We start from the raw sequence: 17,443 nt of genomic DNA, 5'->3' as shown, positions 1-17,443 counted from the left end.
GCAACTGGTCATTTCTTAAAGGTTAGTTTATAAAGTGAAACCTGAAACCATATCAATTAATTTTTTGTAATCTGGTACCTTATATTTCTCTGTCTTGAAAAATAAAAGCCAATACCAAGTTTTAGCAATGATGTGGAGAAAGTGAAACCCTTATAAATTTTTTGTGGGAATATAAAATGGTTTTCCACTTTGGAAAATCATTTGGCAGTTTTTTGAACAGTTAAAAATAAACTTACCAACAACTCCCCATTTCCCTCTTCCCCTACCCTCTAACAACCACCATTCTACTTTGTCTATATGAATTTGACTATTCTAGGTACCTCATATAAGTGGAAATATACAGTATTTGTCTTTTTGTGATACATTTATTTCATTTAGCATAATGTCCTCAAGGTTCATTCATGTTGTAGCATGTGTCAGAATTTCCTTTCTCTTTAAGACTGAGTGATATTCCATTGAATGTATATACCACATTTTTGTTTATCCATTCATCTGTTGATGGACACTTGCTTTGCTTCCACCATTGGGCTATGATCTCTTTGGCTGCTATGAACATGGTTATACAAATAGCCCTTCAGGATCCTACTTCCAATTCTTTTGGTATATACTCAGAAGTGGAATTGCTGGATCATTTGGTAATTCTATTTTAATTTTTTGAGAAACTGCCATACTGTTTTTCACAGCAGCTGCACCATTCCCACCAGCAGTGCACAAGGATTCCAATTTCTCCACATCCTCACCAACACTTTTTTTGGTGGTAGCCATCCTACTACAGGTGATGTGTTATCTCATTGTGGTTTTGATTTGTATTTCCCTAATGATCATTGATGTTGAGCACCTTTTCATGTGCTTATTGGCCATTTGTATATCTTCTTTGGAGAAATATCTATTAAGTCTTTGCCCATTTTTAAATCGGGTTGTTGAATTGTACATTACTTCTTAGAATTAAATTATACTATCTTTACCCAGTAGGCTCTTTTTCAAGCTATGTTCTTTTGCTACATTACATTAGTCTTTGAATGCTTTCTTGCTTTCTAGAATAAGATAACTGAGGCACATAGTCCTTGCCCCAAACCTGGAATCAACCATTTTTACTTGGAGTCTTGGTTTCTTTTATACCATTAATTTATAGCTTTGTATCTTTAAGCATAAATAGATGCTCAATTAATATTTGTAGGTAAGTTAGCTTGGAGCCTAAAATCTCAACCAGGGTCATGATACAAGGAGGTTTTGGTGGGTTAACTCAAACAAAATGACATTGCCCACAGACTTTGCCAAAAGTGCTTTCCTGGCTGTTGAATGTTTATGAGAAAATCAATCTGTATCTCTAGAGACCTATTCTGTTTTGTTTCGTTTCAGTTTTTAAATACATATTTCTTTCTTTCCATAGATACTCTTCTTATTGACTATCAGTTCACCTTTAGCCTATCCCAGGAAGATGACCGCTATTACACAGCCATCAATTTTGTGGCTACACCTGATGAAGTAAGATTTAAAAGTCTTCTTACTTTGTTTTGAATTTGTGTGGAACTTTTTCTTGGTCACTATGGATAGAAGCAGTGCCTTAGCAGCGGTCTCCAGAGTGGAGTCCACAGGATGATGTTTAGAGGTACAGGAAAGAAATGTTAGAATCTACATTTATCTCCTTTCTATTTAAAAGGTGAGATTTACCACGTTGTTAAGATTTACCATGATCTGATATACAGAGTGACATTGACTCCACACATACTTGGTTTGCCCATCAGCCCATCACAGCCCCATACAGGAAAGGAGAGGAGACTGCAAGGGGAACTTCCCTGTTAGGGGGGCAGTGTCAGAACCCAGATTTACTCTCTCAGAATGGAAATTAATACCAGTGATGCAAGGCAGAGGTGACACTTATGCTCCTAGAATGAGTTCTTATCCTCATTAAGAGGTAAAAACAGTGAAGAAGTCAGCCAGAAATAATTGAAATTACTAAGGTAACTATTTGAAATGTATTTTTATATCTACTGTTGTTAATGGTAAACCCCAGCCTGCCATAAGGTATTACCTAGAGGTAAAAGGGAGCCAACACAGCATGACATTTAAAAGTAAAGCATCTAGAGTATGAACATGCACCTATATGATTTCTTCAGTGAAATATAAAGTCATTTAATACCTCCTCTGGTACGTAATGAAATTTTACTAAACCTGATGGTAAATTATTTAGGAGCCTCCTTGGAGGTTTCTTATTTTTCATCAACATACACAAAGCCATTTACCATTACAAAAATACAATAAATGTAACAAATAATACATGGAAAACAATATGATAATAAGCCAAAGTGTATTCCTTTGATAACAGATGTTATCAGCAAGCACTGCTAAATTTAAGAAATAAATAAATCAGTAGTAAAATGAAGTCCAGTGTGGGATGTTTACAATTAAATGAAAGTAAGATTTGTTTTTTGTATTCCACTTCAATGATAAAATTAAGAAGAGATGTACTAGAGAAGATACATTCTCATGAGTGAATAGCTTTTTAAGTAAAAATAATAAATGACTTTCAATGAAAATGTTTTGTGGAAAAACTGTGTTGGTATATCATTTCAGTGGCTGTACTGACCAGAATTTTTTTTTTAATTTTTTAGAATAAGGCTATAGCAAAAGTACCACACATGAAATTTATTTACTGCCTTGTTTCTCTTATGACAGAATATTTAATAGTTACACAATGTATGTGTCCTGTCTTTTACAAAAGCACCAAGATTTCAAGGTTATTAATCCTTTCCAGGGAAAGAAGTAATCGCTAGTAATGTGCTACCAGCAAATATTAAAAAATAGGGAATTCCCTGGCGGTCCAGTGTTTAGGACTCCATGCTTCCAACTGCAGGGGGCACGGGTTCGATCCTTGGTCAGGGAACTAAGATCCCACATGCCGTGACGCCTCTAAATAAATAAATAAGTAAATAAACACTTGAGCTGTCCCTTTAAGAGGATGGTGAGGCCTTATCAATAAATGAGAAGGTAACTGCTTTATGAGAGAAACTTCTGGTTTGGAGATCATGTTTTGGAAATAGCTGTTTGGAAATGCTTCCATTGTTGTAATTTTTGTGCTGTAAAAACTATCAAAAGAATGCTCTTTAAAATCTCAATTTTCTAACCTGTTTTAAAAATCTTTCAATGTGAAGAATTTCAGCAGGATTGGATTCAAAAATTTAAAACACAACATCTGACTCATTTGGAAAAACAATTTTTTGGCCCCAAGAAAGAGATTTATTAGCCAAATTTCAGGGAAAACTAAAAATTAGTATCATGATTTACCCAACACAACTGACAGTGCTCTTCTTCCAGCTGGCCCAACACATTCCTCAGAGATACCTTTTTCAGTCATTAAAACCAAGAGTCACAATAAATTAAACTAGCTCTTCAAACTGCTGTATCTCTAAGTGGTATACAAAGTTTTCAAAGGTAATAAAACATATTCTGTCATATTTCTCTTGAAATAATATTTTTCGTAAGAGAAAAATGTTCTTAATCATGGGTGAAGACAATTAAAAGTTTTTAAATTTAGTTTATTTCAGCTTTATGTGCTATTCCTTAAAAACCACTTCCATTTTGGAGAACTTTACACTGTATATAATCTATGGGTTCAGAAGTACATAGGTTTGATTTATAAGTTAGTATAAATTGAGACACTTGACCAAGTGTTTTACTCTTCAGACATTTGGAAAGGGCTGCCCAGAGGATCCTTAAGAGGCTGATTCCCTAACATAGGTCACAGGATGTAAGTCACTGTGCTCTGGTGAGAGTCTTTTTAAAAGATACTTTTTCATGGAGTTAGGCATTTGATAAAGCATTAAATCCCATATACTTTTTTTTAAATTTAACTATTTAATTTATTTATTTGGTTGCACTGGGTCTTGGTTGCAGCAGGCGGGCTCCTTAGTTGTGGCATGAGAACTCTTAGTTGCGGCATGCATGTGGGATCTAGTTCCCTGACCAGGGATCGAACACGGGGCCCCTGCATTGGGAGCACAAAGTCTTAACCACTGTGCCACCAGGGAAGTCCCTAAATCCCATATACTTTTATGGGAGGGAAATGAAATTTGTTTTGGATATATTGCTTATGTTAAGGCTAGAAATTTTGCTAACTATTCTATAAGCACGAGTTTCTCTTAAGACATTAAAATATCTTTTTGTAATTAAGAAAGTTGAGAGTAGTAAAATTTAACTACTGCTTTCTTTTAAAATCAGGAAACTGTTACAATAATTCATTTTCTAATTATTTGTACATCTCATCAGCAAAATAGGGATTTGGACATGTTCATCAATGCCTCCAAAAACTTCAACCTCAACATCACCTGGGCTGCCAGCTTCTCAGGTAAAGACATACCTAGAGAAGACCTTCCAAGTGGAGATAATTGATTGAGAAAGAGTTGAGAAAAGGGGCTCTGGAGACAGACAGATGGGTTTGAAACCCACTTTTGCCACTTATTAGCTGGAAGACCTTGAGCAAGTGTCTAAAATCTCTCTCTAGACCCTTAGGGTTATTCATCTTAAAGAGAAGGTAATAATACTTATACTGTAGATTAAATTTGGCTATACCTGTCAGTGCCTGCCATGGTATCAAGATGAGTACATGCTCACGACCCCTGCCCTACTACCACCATTAATACCATTGCTGCAGCCTCTGCTGTGGCGCTGCCATCATCATCTCCATCCATGCTTCAGAAGTGAAAAATGCAATTGACTCAGTTTCAAGAAATGGAAACATTTTTAATAGAATGAGATTTTAGTAGGTACAGGGGAAAATGTACTTTGGGAATTAAATAAAGCTCTAAGAGCACAGCTTTTGCTGTCTTGTTTATCTTACAGTGATTTACTAAAGATCTTCTGAGCAGAAAATCTAAAGAAAGAAAGGGTGGCCCTGATGTAGTGGTTAAGAATGTAGCTCAGCGGACCTAGATTTGAATTCTCCCTGTTACTTGTTTTCTGAGCCAGTTTCCGCAGGTATGAAATGGTGTAATAAAAACACTCAGCCGTGTAGAATGTTCTGAGGATTAAATGAGATAATAAATGAAGTACTCAGTGTAAGTGCTAGAAACATGGGATATTCTCATCAAATGGTAATTATGTTTCATCATCATTATTACTATCACAATACTGTTCTTTGGTCAAAACACAATCAATTAGACTGAAACAAAATAAAAACATTACTTTGCACATCACTTTGTGTTCATCATATCTTAAAAGATTGTGTAGAATTCAGAAAAGGTTCAGAAACTTGCAGTGAAGAGAGGCCTTTAAGAAAAAGTCTGAATTATCAGAGCCTTTGTTTGGAGAAAGGTGGCATCCCTGAGTATGTGATTGATTTACAATGACAGTCTCAATGAGGACCAGCCAGTCTGGCTTCAGTCACAGGATTTAACTCAGACATGGGAAAAGCCTATTTCATGAATCTTTATAAACACTAGAATTCCTGGCTGAGGGACAATGTGGAATGTTGAAGGACTGCCTGGGAATAGGATAGGTTTATATCAGATTGGGGGGATTTAGAGTCAGTTGTAGCTGGTAGCAGAAGGGACTGAGTGACCGCTAGAGCTCCTTCCTCCCTGCTGCTGTTGAGACTTGCAGTCACTGCTAGTTAAAAAGTGAGGGCTGAATCCGTGTCCCTGGTATGGGGGATCTAGAGCACTGCCAAACAGGTTTAAGGGGGCAGTGCAAAGCAAGGGAAGTGTTGTGGGCAGAGTGAATGCCATTGCTTGTTAATAGGATTCTAGTGGTATCTGGATTTTCAAAGCCACATGTAGCCTGTTTCTGTGGGAGGAGTTGTAGGGGATCCTGGTAAAGCCATTTGGGTTAAGGGTATAGGCTTGTGTATCAGCCCTCCCAGCTTCAAATCCCAACTGTACTTCCTGGCTATGTGACCTGAGCCAAGTTACTTAATTTTCCTGAACCTGAGTTTTCTGATGTGTAAATGAGGATAATAGTTGTTAGAATTAAATGAGATTGAGCTCTTAAAGGCCATTTCTGGAACATAGTGTTTAATAAATGCTAACTATTATCATTATTATTAGTGAGGGCAGATTCGGTCCCCCCAAAAAAGTCTCTTTATTTCATTCTTTTCTTCCTAACAGCTGGAACCCAGGCTGGAGAAGAGATGCCTGTTGTTTCAAAAACAAACATTAAGGAGTACAAAGATAGTTTCTCTAATGAGAAGTTTGATTTTCGCAACCACCCAAATATCACTTTCTTTGTTTATGTCAGTAATTTCACCTGGCCCATCAAAATTCAGGTAAGAAGTGCTTTTTAGTCTTATACTTGCAAAGATGGTGAAATGTCTGTAGTGAAACTAAATTCACTAATCTGTAACTTGCAGTAAATGAGATGTACAATATTAATATTGTTTTGCCTTTGTAATATCTGTGGTAAAGGAGTGCTGAGCACATACCATAAAAGAAGATTGTAGTAGGGCTGCCTTAAATCACTTATGAAGGAAATTTATAAGCACTTTTAAAAATAAATTTATTTTTATTTATTTATTTTTGGCTGAGTTGGGTATTTGTTGCTGCACACGGGCTTTCTCTAGTTGCAGCGAGCGGGGGCTACTCTTTGTTGTGGTACTTCTCACTGTGGTGGCTTCTCGTTGCGGGGCACAGGCTCTAGGTGCATGGGCTTCAGTAGTTGTGGCACGTGGGCTCAGTAGTTGTGGCTTGTGGGCTCTAGAGCGCAGGCTTAGTAGTTGTGGCTCACGGGCCTAGTTGCTCCGCAGCATGTGGGATCTTCCTGGACCAGGGATCAAACCCGTGTCCCCTGCATTGGCAGGCGGATTCTTAATCACTGTGCCACCAGGGAAGTCCCTGTAAGCACTTTTGAAAGCAAGTTGATATATAACAGATTTGGTAATTACAACTGTATTTATTTCTTCATTAAGGACTTGTCACTAAAAAGCCTGTAGAGCTACACAAAGAGCTTCAATTCTGGAATGAGTAAGGTGTATATAAATGAAGCAAACACACATAACCAGTGAAAGCTGGAGTATGGAAAGTGCCATATGAGAAGATCCCCAAAATGCTATCAGGTTTTAAAGGAGCATAGGATGGAGGGTAATGGAGACACAGTGGGGGACAGTATAAGGTCGCCTTAAGGGTTTAGGCCTTATAGTCAGACAGATGCAGGTTTGAGTCCTGGCTTGCTCTTGTACAATTCCTGTAGCCTCTCCACGACTCAGATTCTTTGTACATGTGACCTGAAAGGGTAGGTCTAAGGGTTCATGTTGCCTGCTGCAGCCACTGCTGCTATCAACCTGCTCCTTTTCTCTGTTCCCAGGGGACCAGTGCACTGCCTCTTATCCAGGCTTGACCCATGGCCCCATTTGTGCTCTTTATAAGCATCTGCCACTATGTCTTTGAGGCCTTGCCACAGCACTTTCTGCTTTAACCCCCTTCATTTTAGGTAAAGGTGTGGAGTTCCGGGAAGGGTGGACTTTTGTTTGTTTGTTTAATTTATTTTTTATACAGCAGGTTCTTATTAGTTATCTATTTTATACATATTAGTATATATATGTCAATCCCAATCTCCCAATTCATCCCACCACCACCACCCCCCTTTTCCCCCCCTTGGTGTCCATACGTTTGTTCTCTACATCTGTGTCTAAGCGTGGACTTTGGAACGACTGGTTCACCTTTAGCCGTGGAAACGTGGTCACTAGACTGGGGCTCTGACTGCTTGCCAACTTTCAGTAGCGTGATCAAGTGGAGCAAGTCGCCACTGATCATTTGGGATGGGCTTGAAATCTGGTTCTGGTGGGTATGTGTTCATGCCTTGGGACTGTAACTAAAGAGCAGTCAGTCACTTTTCCTTTCTGGAATGTGGAGGACAGGCTCTGTGTTGTATTTTTTTCTCACCACCCTCTTTTTCTATTTAAATGGTCCACAGATTTGTTTACCCTCTAATCTGCTTCTTCCTTTGTTCTTGCACACTCTCTGCTTCCCTTCCCAGCTAGCCTTCTTGTAAGCATTGACCACACTCCCTGTTTGTTTCCTCTTATCCATTCACCCATCAGCCTGCAACAGTCTGCCTTCCTCCTTCACCACATCCTGAAGCTGCCTGCCACGGTGGACTCTAGTGACTGAATTCTTTAGTCCCGTTCTCCTTCTCATTGCATGATTTGAGTCAGTATCTTTCCTGCCTTCCTGGTCCTTTCCCTGATTCTCTGGCCTGTCTTTTTAAGGAATCTTCTTCCTTAAACACTGAGGTTGTCTGAGATTCAGGCCATGGTTCTCCTCTGTCTTTATCCCACTTGTAAGACTTATTGTACTACTTCTGTACTGGTGATTCTCAGTACTCTGTCTTCAGCCCTGCTTACACTTGAACTCCAGACCAGTGTTCTTGGTTGCTGCCTAGGCATCTCTACCAGGCCATTCACAGGCTCCCTGTACTCAGGGAGTCATTCTTGTGATCTTTAGCCCCAAACCCTGTGCTTCCTTTCTAGTGAATGGCACCACTATTTGTCCTATTGCGTAAGCCAGGACCCTGGAAATTATTTGCATTTCTGGAATAAACCTGACTTGGCATGATATATGATTTTTTACTTTATGTGTTGCTGGACTCAGTTTGCTAATATTTTGGTTAGAATTTTGTATCTATCTCATGAGTGAGAAAGTCCGGTAATTTTCCTTTCCTGTCTTTGTTATGGTTTTTATATCAAAGTTAAACAAACCTTTATTTATAAATTGAGGAGTTATCTCTCTTTCTCATTTCTGGAAGAGGTTATATAAGATTAGAATTATATGAACCTTGCATACTTGATAGATCCCTCTTGTAAAATCATTTGATTCTGGTGTTTTATTTGTGGAGTTTTGTTTTCTTTTTTAACTGCTGATTCAACTTCTTTAATAGTTACGGGATGTTTTGGATATTCTCTCTCTATTTGCATTACTTAAGATAATTTTTTCTAGATGTTAATTTATTTCATATGTTTTCAAATGTATTGACACAAAGTTGTTCACACTGTCCTCTTTTCTAATCTTGGCAGCATCTGTGTTTAAGTGTATTGAATCATTTACTTAAAAATGGTTAAAATGGTAAATTTTATCTTAATATATATTTACCCCAATTTTTTAAAGTTTAAAAAAACAGACCAGAGGGCAGACAGTAAAAGCAAGAAGAACTACAGTCCTGCAGCCTGTGGAACAAAAACCACATTCACAGAAAGATAGGCAAGATGAAAAGGCAGAGGGCTATGTACCAGATGAAGGAACAAGATAAAACCCCAGAAAAACAACTAAATGATTTGGAGATAGGCAACCTTCAAGAAAAATAATTCCAAATAATGATAGTGAAGATGATCCAGGACCTCAGAAAAAGAATGGAGGCAAAGATCGAGAAGATGCAAGAAATGTTTAACAAAGACCTAGAAGAATGAAAGAACAAACAAACAGAGATGAACAATACAATAACTGAAATGAAAACTACACTAGAAGGAATCAGTAGCAGAATAACTGAGGCAGAAGAACGGATAAGTGACCTGGAAGACAGAATGGTGGAATTCACTGCTGCAGAACAGACTAAAGAAAAAAGAATGAAAAGAAATGAAGACAGCTTAAGAGACCTCTGGGACAACATTAAACACAACAACATTCACATTATAGGGGTCCCAGAAGGAAAAGAGAGAGAGAAAGGACCCGAGAAAACATTTGAAGAGATTATAGTCGAAAACTTCCCTAACATAGGAAAGGAAATAGCTACCCAAGTCCAGGAAGCGCAGTGAGTCCCATACAGGATAAACCCAAGGAGAAACACGCCGAGACACATAGTAATCAAATTGACAAAAATTAAAGACAAAGAAAAATTATTGAAAGCAGCAAGGGAAAAACAACAAATAACATACAAGGGAACTCCCATAAGGTTAACAGGTGATTTCTCAGCAGAAACTCTACAGGCCAGAAGGGAGTGGCATGATATACTTAAAGTGATGAAAGGGAAGAACCTACAACCAAGATTACTCTACCCGGCAAGGATCTCATTCAGATTCAATGGAGAAATCAAAAGCTTTACAGACAAGCAAAAGCTAAGAGAATTCAGCACCACCAAACCAGCGCTACAACAAATGCTAAAGGATCTTCTCTAAGTGGGAAACACAAGAGAAGAAAAGGACCTACAACAACAAACCCAAAGCAATTAAGAAAATGGTCATAGGAACATACATATTGATAATTACCTTAAACGTGAATGGATTAAATGCTCCAACCAAAAGACACAGGCTTGCTGAATGGATACAAAAACAAGACCCATATGTATGCTGTCTACAAGAGACCCACTTCAGACCTGGGACACATACAGACTGCAAGTGAGGGGATGGAAAAAGATATTCCATGCAAATGCAAATCAAAAGAAAGCTGGAGTAGCAATACTCATATCAGATAAAATAGACTTTAAATTAAAGAATGTTACAAGAGAGCTTCCCTGGTGGCGCAGTGGTTGAGAATCTGCCTGCTAATGCAGGGGACACGGGTTAGAGCCCTGCTCTGGGAAGATCCCACATGCTGCGGAGCAACTGGGCCCGTGAGCCACAATTACTGAGCCTGCGCGTCTGGAGCCTGTGCTCCGCAACAAGAGAGGCCGCGATAATGAAAGGCCCGCGCACCGCGATGAAGAGTGGCCCCCACTTGCCGCAACTGGAGAAACCCCTCGCACAGAAATGAAGACCCAACACAGCCATAAATAAATAAATAAACCCAAAAGTTTAAAAAAAAAAAAAGAATGTTACAAGAGACAAGGAAGAACACTACATAATGATCAAGGGATCAATCCAAGAAGAAGATACAACAATTATAAATATACATGCACCCAACATAGGAGCACCTCAATACGTAAGGCAACTGCTAACAGCTGTAAAAGAGGAAATCGACAGTAACACAATAATAGTGGGGGACTTTAACACCTCACTTAGACCGATGGACAGATCATCCAAAATGAAAATAAATAAGGAAACAGAAGCTTTAAATGACACAATAGACCAGATAGATTTAATTGATATTTATAGGACATTCCATCCAAAAACAGCAGATTACATGTTCTTCTCAAGTGCACACGGAACATTCTCCAGGATAGATCACATCTTGGGTCACAAGTCAACCCTCAGTAAATTTAAGAAAATTGAAATCATATCAAGCATCTTTTCTGACCACAACGCTATGAGATTAGAAATGAATTACAGGGAAAAAAACGTAAAAAAGACAAACACATGGAGGCTAAACACTACGTTACTAAATAACCAAGAGATCACTGAAGAAATCAAAGAGGAAATCAAAAAATACCTAGAGACAAATGACAATGAAAGTACGACAATCCAAAACCTATGGGATGCAGCAAAAGCAGTTCTAAGAGGGAAGTTTATAGCTATACAAGCCTACCTAAAGAAACAAGAAAAATCTCAAGTAAACAATCTAACCTTACACCTAAAGGAACTAGAGAAAGAAGAACAAACAAAACCCAAAGTTAGCAGAAGGAAAGAAATCATAAAGATCAGAGGAGAAATAAATGAAATAGAAACAAAGAAAACAGTAGCAAAGATCAATAAAACTAAAAGCTGGTTCTTTGAGAAGATAAACAAAATTGATAAACCATTAGCAAGACTCATCAAGAAAAAGAGGGAGAGGACTCAAATCAATAAAATTAGAAATGAAAAAGTAGAAGTTACAACAGACACCACAGAAATACAAAGCATCCTAAGAGACTACTACCACCAACTCTATGCCAATAAAATGGACAACCTGGAAGAAATGGACAAATTCTTAGAAAGGTATAACCTTCCAAGACTGAAGCAGGAAGAAATAGAAAATATGAACAGACCAATCACAAGTAATGAAATTGAAACTGTGATTAAAAATCTTCCAACAAACAAAAGCCCAGGACCAGATGGCTTCACAGGCGAATTCTACCAAACATTTAGAGAACAGCTAACACCCATCCTTCTCAAACTCTTTCAAAAATTTGCAGAGGAAGGAACACTTCCAAACTCATTCTATGAGGCCACCATCACCCTGATACCAAAACCAGACAAAGATACTACAAAAAAAGAAAATTACAGACCAATATCACTGATGAATATAGATGCAAAAATCCTCAACAAAATACTAGCAAACAGAATCCGACAACACATTAAAGGATCATACACCATGACCAAGTGGGATTTATCCCAGGGATGCAAGGATTCTTCAACATACGCAAATCAATCAATGTGATACACCATATTAACAAATTGAAGAATAAAAACCTTACGATCATCTCAATAGATGCAGAAAAAGCTTTTGACAAAATTCAACACCCATTTATGATAAAAACTCTCCAGAAGGTGGGCATAGAGGAAACCTACCTCAACATAGTAAAGGCCATATATGACAAACCCACAGCAAACATCATTCTCAATGGTGAAACACTGAAAGCATTTCCTCTAAGATCAGGAACAAGACAAGGATGTCCACTCTCACCATTATTATTCAACATAGTTTTGGAAGTCCTAGCCATGGCAATCAGAGAAGAAAAAGAAATAAAAGGAATCTAAATCGGAAAAGAAGAAGTAAAACTGTCACTGTTTGCAGATGACATGATACTATACATAGAGAATCCTAAAGATGCCACCAGAAAACTACTAGAGGTAATCAATGAATTTGGTAAAGTTGCAGGATACAAAATGAATGCACAGAAATCTCTTGCATTCCTATACACTAATGATGAAAAATCTGAAAGAGAAATTAAGGAAACACTCCCATTTACCATTGCAACAAAAAGAATAAAACACCTAGAAATAAACCTACCTAGGGAGACAAAAGACCTGTATGCAGAAAAGTATAAGACACTGATGAAAGAAATTAAAGATGATACCAACAGATGGAGAGATATACCATGTTCTTGGATTGGAAGAATCAATATTGTGAAAATGACTGTACTACCCAAAGCAATCTACAGATTCAATGCAATCCCTATCAAATTACCAATGGCATTTTTTACGGAACTAGAACAAAAAATCTTAAAATTTGTATGGAGACACAAAAGACCCCGAATAGCCAAAGCAGTCTTGAGGGAAAAAAACGGAGCTGGAGGAATCAGACTCCCTGACTTCAGACTATACTACAAAGCTACAGTAATCAAGACAATATGGTACTGGCACAAAAACAGAAATACAGATCAATGGAACAAGATCGAAAGCCTAGAGGTAAACCCACGCACCTATGGTCAACTAATCTATGACAAAGGAGGCAAGGATATACAATGGAGAAAAGACAGTCTCTTCAACAAGTGGTGCTGGGAAAACTGGACAGCTACATGTAAATGAATGAAATTAGAACACCCCCTAACACCATACACAAAAATAAACTCAAAATGGATTAGAGACCTAAATGTAAGACCGGACACTATAAAACTCTTAGAGGAAAACATAGGAAGAACACTCTTTGACATAAATCACAGCAAGATCTTTTTTGATCCACCTCCTAGAGTAATGGAAATAAAAACAAAAATGAACAAATGGGACCTAATGAAACTTAAAAGCTTTTGCACAGCAAAGGAAACCATAAACAAGACCAAAAGACAACCCTCAGAATGGGAGAAAATATTTGCAAATGAATCAACGGACAAAGGATTAATCTCCAAAATATATAAACAGCTCATGCAGCTCAATATTAAAAACACAAACAACCCAATCCAAAAATGGGCAGAAGACCTAAATAGACATTTCTCCAAAGAAGACATACAGATGGCCAAGAAGCACATGAAAAGCTGCTCAACATCACTAATTATTAGAGAAATGCAAATCAAAACTACAATGAGGTATCACCTCACACCAGTTAGCATGGGCATCATCAGAAAATCTACAAACAACAAATGCTGGAGAGGGTGTGCAGAAAAGGGAGCCCTCCTGTACTGTTGGTGGGAATGTAAATTGACACAGCCACTATGGAGAACAGTATGGAGGTTCCTTAAAAAACTAAAAATAGAATTACCATATGATCCAGCAATCCCACTACTGGGCATATACCCAGAGAAAACCACAATTCAAAAAGACACATGCACCCCAATGTTCATTGCAGCACTATTTACAATAGCCAGGTCATGGAAGCAACCTAAATGCCCATCAGCAGGCGAATGGATAAAGAAGTTGTGGTGCATATATACAATGGAATATTACTCAGCCATAAAAAAGAAAGAAATTGGGTCATTTGTTGAGACGTGGATGGATCTAGAGACTGTCATACAGAGTGAAGTAAGTCAGAAAGAAAAAAACAAATATCGTATATTAACGCATATATGTGGAACCTAGAAAAATGGTACAGATGAACCGGTTTGCAGGGCAGAAATTGAGACACAGAAGTAGAGAACAAACATATGGACACCAAGGGGGGAAAGCCGCGGTAGTGGGGGGGTGATGAATTGGGCAATTGGGATTGACATGTATACACTGATGTGTATAAAATTGATGACTAATAAGAACCTGCTGTATAAAAAAATAAATAAAATAAAATTTTTTAAAAAGCAAGCCGTTTTTTAGACAATGACAAGCTGATTCTAATATTTATATAAAAAGCAAAGATTCTAGAATAGCTATAACAGTTTTGAAAAGAGGAATAAAGTGGGAGGAATCACTATATGAAATATTAATAAGACTTCATATTTAGCTACTGTAATCAAGACATTGTGGTTATTGTTGGAGAGATAGACACATAGATCAATGGAACAGAATAAAGAACCCAGAAATAGAACCACATAAAAACATCCAACTGTTTTTTGACAGAGGTGCAGTCAATTCAGTGGAAGAAAGATAGCCTTTTCAACAAATAGTGCTAGAACAATTGGACAACCATAGGCAAGTAAATGAACTTTGACCTAAACCTCACATCCTACACAAAAATTAATTCAGTGTGGATCACAGGTTTAAATGTAAAATGCAAAACTATAAAACTTTTAGGGAAAAAATAGGAGAAAATCTTCATATCCTAAAGCTAGGCAGAAGATTTTCAGATTTGACAACAAAAACATGACCTATGGAAAAAAATTAATAAATTGCCCACATCAAAATCAAAAGCTTTTGCTCTTTGAAAGACCCTGGTAAGAGGATGAAAAAAACAAGCTATAGGGCTTCCCTGGTGATGCATTGGTTAAAAATCTGCCTGCTAATGCAGGGGACACAGGTTCGAGCCCTGGTCCAGGAAGATCCCACGTGCCGCGGAGCAGCTAAGCCCATGCACCGCAACTACTGAGCCTGCGCTCTAGAGCCTGTGAGCCACAACTGCTGAACCCGCATGCCACAGCTACTGAAGCCTGCGTGCCTAGAGCCCGTGCTCCGCAACAAGAGAAGCCACCACAATGAGAAGCCCGCGCACCGCAATGAAGAGTAGCCCCTGCTCGCCGCAACTAGAGATAGCCCGCGTGCAGCAGCGAAGACCCAATGCAGCCATAAATAAGTTAATTAATTAATTAATTTCAAAAAAAAGAAAAAAGCAAGAAAACAAGCTATATACTGGGAGAAAATATTTGGAAAAAACATTTCTGACAAAGGACTCGTATCTAGAATATAAAAAGAATTCTCAAAACTCAACATTAAAAAAATAAACAATCCAATAAGAAAATGGACAAAAAGTATGAACAGACATTTTACCGAAGAGGATATAAGTATGGCAGATAACCACATGAAAGATGTTCAGCATTAAAAGCCATTAAAGAAATGAAAATTAAAACCACAATGAGAACGTTGTATTCACAAGGTTTCATTGAGTTGGTTAATTTTTTAAACTGGTGAAAAATTGGAAATAACCTAAAATAAACTATTGTAAACATCTTCATTAAAAAAAAAACACACAAAACACAATGAGAGGGAATTCCCTGGTGGTCCAGTGGTTAGGACTCCACAGTTCCACTGCCGAGGGCCCCGGTTCAATCCCTGGTCGGGGAACTGAGATCCCACAAGCCACGAGGCGTGGCCAAAAAAAAAACACCCCACAGTGAGAATGAGATATCACTACACACCTATCAAATGGCTAAAATTTAACATAGTGATAACACCAAATGCTAGAGAGAATGCAGAGAAATTGGATCATGCATACATTGCTGATAAGACGGCACAGTCAGTCTGGAAAATAGTTTGGCACTTACTATACTTAACCCAGCAATTGTATTCCTGGGCATTTATCCCAGAGAAATGAAAACTGATGTTCATACAAACACCTGTATACCAATGTTTATAGCGCCTGTACAGCAATATTTAGCAGCTTCATTCATAATAGCCCCAACTGGAAACAACCCAAGTATTTCTCAACAGGTGAATGGTTAAACACACTGTGCTACATACATATCATGGAATAATGCTCAGCAATAAGAAGAAACAAACTATTGATGCAACTTGGATGAATCTGAGGAAGTTTTGCTGAGTGGAAAAAAAATCTGAGAAATGTACATGCTGCACAATTCCATTTATGTAACATTTGAAAATAAAAATTTTAGACCAAAAATAGATAACAGACCTACTGAAGCTTCACCTTTCTCTGACTTCTTCTTGACCCTCTTTTCAAAGGGTTCATTAGATTAGGTCAGACTTACCCACACTCAAGGGGAGGGGATTATACAGGGTATGCACATCAATATAGTAGGAATCTTAGGAGCCATATTAGAATTTTCTCTGCCACTGGCTATATTTGGAGTGGGGCTAGCAGGGTTAGGTTGTTTCTCTAACCCCAGGGCATTTGAGCTCTAGGCTCTAGTCAGTACAATTTCAATTTGATAACATCTGCTAACACTGCCAAGTTACAGATCACATACAATTGTAAAATATTTTATTTGGGTTCTAGTAAATATAATTTACTGACTTGTTTTAAGTTCAGGTTGTTTTCATACTGACATACCTTATTATATTCCAAATCCGATTGAACTTCAAGCTTTGTTTCTTATAGTTGAAAACTGATTAATATTTTTAAGATTCTTAGTGAAAACCTTGACTTATATTGCTGGCGTTTTTCCCACTTGGAAAGAGGGCTCTGTGCATATAAACAGGCTTTTGTGCTAGAGATAGCTTTGCTGTTGCCAATTCTGACTTCCAGTTTTTTTTTTCCTCCCATTGCCCTGTTGCTCCACCCTCTGAAAGTCACTGAAATGGTCATTTCCTTCTGGAGGGATCTCTTCCCCACACTTACTTTTTTTTTTTTTTTCTTTTTTCTTTTTTTTTTTTTTTCACACTTACTTTTTTAAAGTATTTTTTCAAGTTTAAGACTCAAAGAGATGATTTTCTGCCTGATTTTTTGGTCCTCTTTACCTGGACTAGATCACTCACTTGAATAAGATCTACTTATGAAAGCTGCATTCAGGAGCACTTTTGAAAATAAATGATAGCATGCTCACCATTTAGTTTGCCAGGCTTCCCTTGAAAAAACAGGTAAGTTCTGTTGAAAATATGTCTTTTTGCTCTTTGTTACAAATAGCTGCAGTA

The 17,443-nt window shown here is 37.8% G+C and overlaps 1 protein-coding gene across 5 annotated transcripts in view; it reads left to right on the top strand.

Moving 5' to 3' along the window:
- The window catches only part of ATRN (attractin), a 162,128-nt gene that overhangs the window by 101,933 nt on the left and 42,752 nt on the right, over window positions 1-17,443 (top strand). For 4 of the 5 annotated variants that reach the window (XM_057530149.1, XM_057530146.1, XM_057530145.1 and 1 more), the window contains exons 22-24: window positions 1,391-1,485; window positions 4,267-4,345; window positions 6,102-6,259. In XM_057530149.1, coding sequence (XP_057386132.1) covers window positions 1,391-1,485; window positions 4,267-4,345; window positions 6,102-6,259 — 332 coding nt within the window. Of the gene's footprint in view, window positions 1-1,390; window positions 1,486-4,266; window positions 4,346-6,101; window positions 6,260-9,092; window positions 9,287-17,443 lie in introns of those variants that run through there. The other variant, XM_057530148.1, reaches the window with a different exon arrangement.

Source organism: Balaenoptera acutorostrata, chromosome 15 (genome assembly GCF_949987535.1).
Source record: "Balaenoptera acutorostrata chromosome 15, mBalAcu1.1, whole genome shotgun sequence".
Lineage (NCBI taxonomy): Eukaryota > Metazoa > Chordata > Mammalia > Artiodactyla > Balaenopteridae > Balaenoptera > Balaenoptera acutorostrata.
Note: the sequence above shows the minus strand (reverse complement) of the source record. Positions and strands in the feature narration are given on the sequence as shown.